At 30.3% G+C, this 4,739-nt stretch overlaps 1 protein-coding gene across 1 annotated transcript; it reads left to right on the top strand.

Moving 5' to 3' along the window:
• The first annotated feature begins 1,052 nt into the window (after positions 1–1,052).
• On the top strand, positions 1,053–4,204 carry LOC145098952 (protein FAR1-RELATED SEQUENCE 5-like). The gene is made up of 6 exons (XM_079036542.1): positions 1,053–1,236; positions 2,172–2,188; positions 2,292–2,394; positions 2,731–3,514; positions 3,627–3,822; positions 4,001–4,204. Exons 1-6 carry the CDS (start codon positions 1,053–1,055, stop codon positions 4,202–4,204), a joined length of 1,488 nt encoding a protein of 495 aa, XP_078892668.1.
• Positions 4,205–4,739: the final 535 nt, after the last annotated feature.

The raw sequence follows: 4,739 nt of genomic DNA, 5'->3' as shown, positions 1-4,739 counted from the left end.
ATTAATAAACGTTGTAAACAACCATTTACAATGTAACAAATATAGATCACTCTATTAGCCTTGCATAACTTCCACAAATCTTGCATATGATTCTTTTTAGAAAATTTGTGACATACATCAATAAAAAAATCTTCTCCATGTTTTATATATTAGGGTTTTGACCATTATTCCTCATTCCCACTTTATTCGTACCAAAATTCCAATGCCTATATTTGTTGATTACTACATTAACAATGTCTATCACACAAGTATCATATTGCTTCAGTCCATCAAATCACTATAAACATACTTCCATTGCCAATATTTGTTGATTACCATGTTAACAATGTCGATCACACAATTTGTCACAATGCTTCAATCCATCAAATTACTATGAATAGTCATAATTTAATTATCAAAAAGTAAGTCATCATGTGTAGAGTTTTTTAAGGGCTTTAGACATGAAAGTCCTTAAGTTTGTCAAATTTTATTGGTTTGTCCATGCGGCAATTTTTGGTTTCTTTCTGCCCAATATTTATACACTTTTTTCATGTATGCAACTTAGTCGGTTGGTCTCTCCACAGTAGGCATGGCATGGCATGCCACATCAACGCTATTTTATTTACATAAAAAAGATTTAAAAGGGGGGAAAACATATGTAGGATTGAAAGCTTTAAACCCACATCCTCCTACTTTCTAGGGCACTCACTTACTACCAAGCTAAACCAATTTCATGCAATTATTGCTAAACAATAATATGTGTAATCTTTATAACACCTATACAATAATAAACATTCATCTTTTAACTCAACCAACAAAACGGCTTGGACGGAAACACTAACATCCGAATTTCCAGCAATCATAATTTGAAGACGGTTATTGAAGAGGAAGCGAGAGATGGCGTAATTATTTATTAGAGGTTGCGATGGAGCCGGTGGCCTTAAGGATTTAGATAGAGACATGGTTGAATAAAAGAGAGAGAGTGAGAAAGAGAGAGAGAGAGAGAGAGAGAGAGAGAGAGAGGGTACATATATATAAATAGAGAGGGAGAGAGAGAATAAGAAGATGGGAAAATGCTGCTAACAAGGGTCGCTGAGGCCGGTGGCGATGAGAGAGGTGGGAGATCGAAAGAGTTTTTGAAGAATGGTGGAAGTAGTCTTTTTTTGGAAATGGCTAGTGCAAGGAGTCAACTGATATGGAAGAGAGACGATGATGGAGAAGAAAGTCATTGGAAGTCAATGGTGGTGGAATACACATGTATGGGGTGGAGAAGCAGCATATGGTGGAAAGTTAATGGAACATCTACTATTCCTAAAGGAACATGAAATTTATTAATATAAAGAATAATAATAATAGGATTATTATTATTATTATTATTATTATTATATAAAATGTATTTATTGATATCTAAATGTTTGCAAACCATATTTATTTAAATTTAAACATATAAAAACTATATATATATATATATATATATATATATATATATATATATATATATATATATAGAGAGAGAGAGAGAGAGAGAGAGAGAAATGTAGGTTCAATTGAGAAAAAAGGGTTGAGAATGGGGGAATCATTCTCAGCCAATCATTTATCTAACATGTTCAAATAAAAAAAAATTTGTGTGTCCATTTTCATTATGGGTATCTTTGTAAATTAGCAATTTTTTTTACATAGAACATACCTGTTCGTTGTTATTAGTTTCCAATTTGATGATATCTTTATCTCGTTTGAATCGGATATGAGGAATTCATTATCAAGATTATTTTCTTTATATAACTCGTTAGCAATTATACGTATTCATTCCATTAATCGTGAAGTTTCGCATTTGTGTTTCAGTTTTCTAATTCGTATTCAATTTCCGCCGATTTGATCAGGTATGTATATCGTTTGAATCGGATAGATCGGAGTTCATTAACAAGATTATTGCTTTTTATAATTTGTTTAGAATTACGCTTATTATCTTCGTTTTGATGTTGTTTAATCGGAGTTCATTATCAAGATTATCAAGTTTCGAATATTTATTGGAGTTATTTCATCGGATTTTTGTTAAGTAGTTTGAGATATTTATTTCGAATTTGAGCTGATTTAATTTTTAATCGGATATAGCGTTATAGTTTTTACATTCTGTACCGATAGAGATTGCTTAATTATATCATCTGATCATATATGATTTGAGTTTCTTTTAGATATTTTGTACATTGAGGTGAGATATATTCGTAATTAACCAGGTTTTCATCTTTACGACTTTTTTTGTGAGATATATTCGTTATATTCGATATTAAGATTGTTTTTGTTTATTTATATAGATCATTTGGTGTATTATGTCGAATTCTAATGTTATTGATGGTGATTTGTATTCTTCTATGAGTGAGAGTGAAGAAGAAGACGTTGAGAACTCATTTTATGAAGGTATCAGTTATTGAATTATTTTATTGTTTTTAATTTTGTTGATTATCATTTATTTACATATGAATATGTTAATATGAATAAATTGTTGTCTTATTCATATATGAATAATCATATGATAATTGTAATTTCGAATTTTTTTTTTCGTTTTATTCATATATGAATAAGTTATGTGTTATTTAATATATTTTGAATCCTCATGAATTTTATGTATTCATATATGAATGTTTTTTATTCATATATGAATACTTTTTTTCATTTATATGAGTTTGATGTATTCATATATGTTATTGTTTTATTCATGCATTATTATTTTAAGTGGTGAATCTTCAAGTTTAGTACATGATGCACAATATTGTGATGATATAATTGGAGAACATGTCTATAAGCTAGATGTACATGTTCAACTTATTCCATTTAAGGGTTTAATCTTCAAATCATTAAAGTTGGCTATCAAAATGTATTCTGAGTATGCTGAAATTGGTGGTTTTGATGTTAGACTGAGCACACAGTCAAGGTTTGATAACAAGATTATAAAGAAGAAACATGTTATATGTAATTGTGGTGGTAAACAGAAAAAGAAATCTTGTGACACATTAGGTACAAGTGGTGTTATGAGGAAACGAAATTCAAATTCAAGAGCTATTGGTTGTCAAGCAAAGATTATATTTGAATCTGTGTATGGAACTCCAGATTATAAAGTTTTTCAGTTTGATGAACTTCACAACCACCCACTTGAGAAGAGAAGCGATTTAAAAAAAGCGAGACAAATGTCATATTCAGAAAAAGAGTTTATTGTACGTTCTTCCACATCAAAAATAGGTCCAAATATGGCTCATAAGTTGAGGGCAAGTTTGAGAGGTGGGTATGAGTTTGTAAAGCCAAAAGTAGTTGACTATAAAAATTTAAGGAGAGATATCAACATGGTTATTGGTTATAAAGATGCCCAGATGATAGTGAACACAATGAATGACCATCGAGCTCATTATCCAAATTACTCATTTGAGTTTAATTATCAAGATGATATTTTGGACTGTATGTTTTGGGCTGATGAAATGGAGAAGACATATTATGCTGAATTTGGTGATGTTATCTTGTTTGATGCGACTTTCCGAACAAACAAGTAAGCTATTTTATTTATTTTTGTTTATAGCTTATTCATATATGAATATTTTTATATTAAATTATTAATACATCAAAAATTGACGTTAATGAACATTTTTTTTGTGTGTTAGGTATCGAATGGTTTTTGTTCCATTTACTGCTATTGACCATCATAAAAAATCGATTACTATTGGATCTGGGTTGCTAAGCAATGAAAGCATTGAGTCTTACTCTTGGTTGCTTAAAGCATTTCTTAAAACTCATGGGAAAGAACCAAAACTTGTTTTAACCGATCCAGATGCTGCAATAAAACAAGCTGTTGAGAATGTGTTTCGTAATTCAAAGCACCGATTATGTATGTGGCATATAATGAAAAAGTTGAAAAAAAGGTATTATTTTAATATATTTCAAATATATTACTTATTAGTATATTCGTTTATGAACATTGATTGTTATTTTACTTATTATTATTTATTCATTTTTGAATATTTTTGTTTAAATACAGATATCAGATGATTTATTTACTAACACAGACTTTAGAAAAAGGTTTTCAAAGCTTGTTTGGGACATTAATATGAATCCTGATGTTTTTGAGGTGAAGTGGGGTTTGCTTATGAAGGAATTCAATCTTGAAGACACAAGATGGTTTAAAGACATGTTTACAATACGTGATTCATGGATACCTGGAGATATTCCAATGTGTGTTTGATGAAGACTACATCGAGGTCAGAGAGTATGAATTCATTCTTTAATACATACTCAGAAAATGGGAACTTACTTTTGAGTTTCATGATGAATTACGACACTGCCATTCAAAAGCAAAGGAATACTCAACGAGATCTTGATAAGGCATCAAAGAAAGCATCATATAAAATGCAAACACCTCGAGAAATAGAACTGCAAGCATCAAAGGTTTATACAAGTACATTATTTTTTAAGGAGTAAAAAGAAATATATAAAGCATGTTTTTTCTGTACATACTCATATGTTGGTATTGAATGTCACACCCCAAAACCGGAACGGCGGAAACGTTGTAGAGGTGGATGACGTCATGTCAAGTATCACAACACATGCATTATAGTAATCAAAGTACAACAAGACATTGCATTAATAGTAATAATTTTACATGGTTACATTCCAATACATCAAAGAATACAAACAAATATAATAAATACAACAAGGTACTAAGCCGTCTTCATCAACAGCTCCGGAGGTGTACCTGTCTAATGTTAACCTGAGAATAC

The sequence above is a fragment of the Lactuca serriola genome, chromosome 4 (assembly GCF_051521515.1).
Source record: "Lactuca serriola cultivar US96UC23 chromosome 4, Lser_US96UC23_V15, whole genome shotgun sequence".
NCBI lineage: Eukaryota > Viridiplantae > Streptophyta > Magnoliopsida > Asterales > Asteraceae > Lactuca > Lactuca serriola.
The sequence above is the reverse complement of the archived record's forward strand: the minus strand, read 5'-3'. Positions and strand labels throughout refer to the sequence as shown.

What these genes read in the sequence shown, in the direction of transcription:
- LOC145098952 (XM_079036542.1), top strand. Translation starts at nt 1,053, where the DNA reads ATGCTGCTAACAAGGGTCGCTGAGGCCGGTGGCGATGAGAGAGGTGGG. An exon ending in TGAGAACTCATTTTATGAAG is followed by an intron (nt 2,395 to 2,730) that starts GTATCAGTTATT and finishes CTTCAAGTTTAG; the next exon opens with TACATGATGCACAATATTGT. An exon ending in GCGACTTTCCGAACAAACAA is followed by an intron (nt 3,515 to 3,626) that starts GTAAGCTATTTT and finishes TTTGTGTGTTAG; the next exon opens with GTATCGAATGGTTTTTGTTC.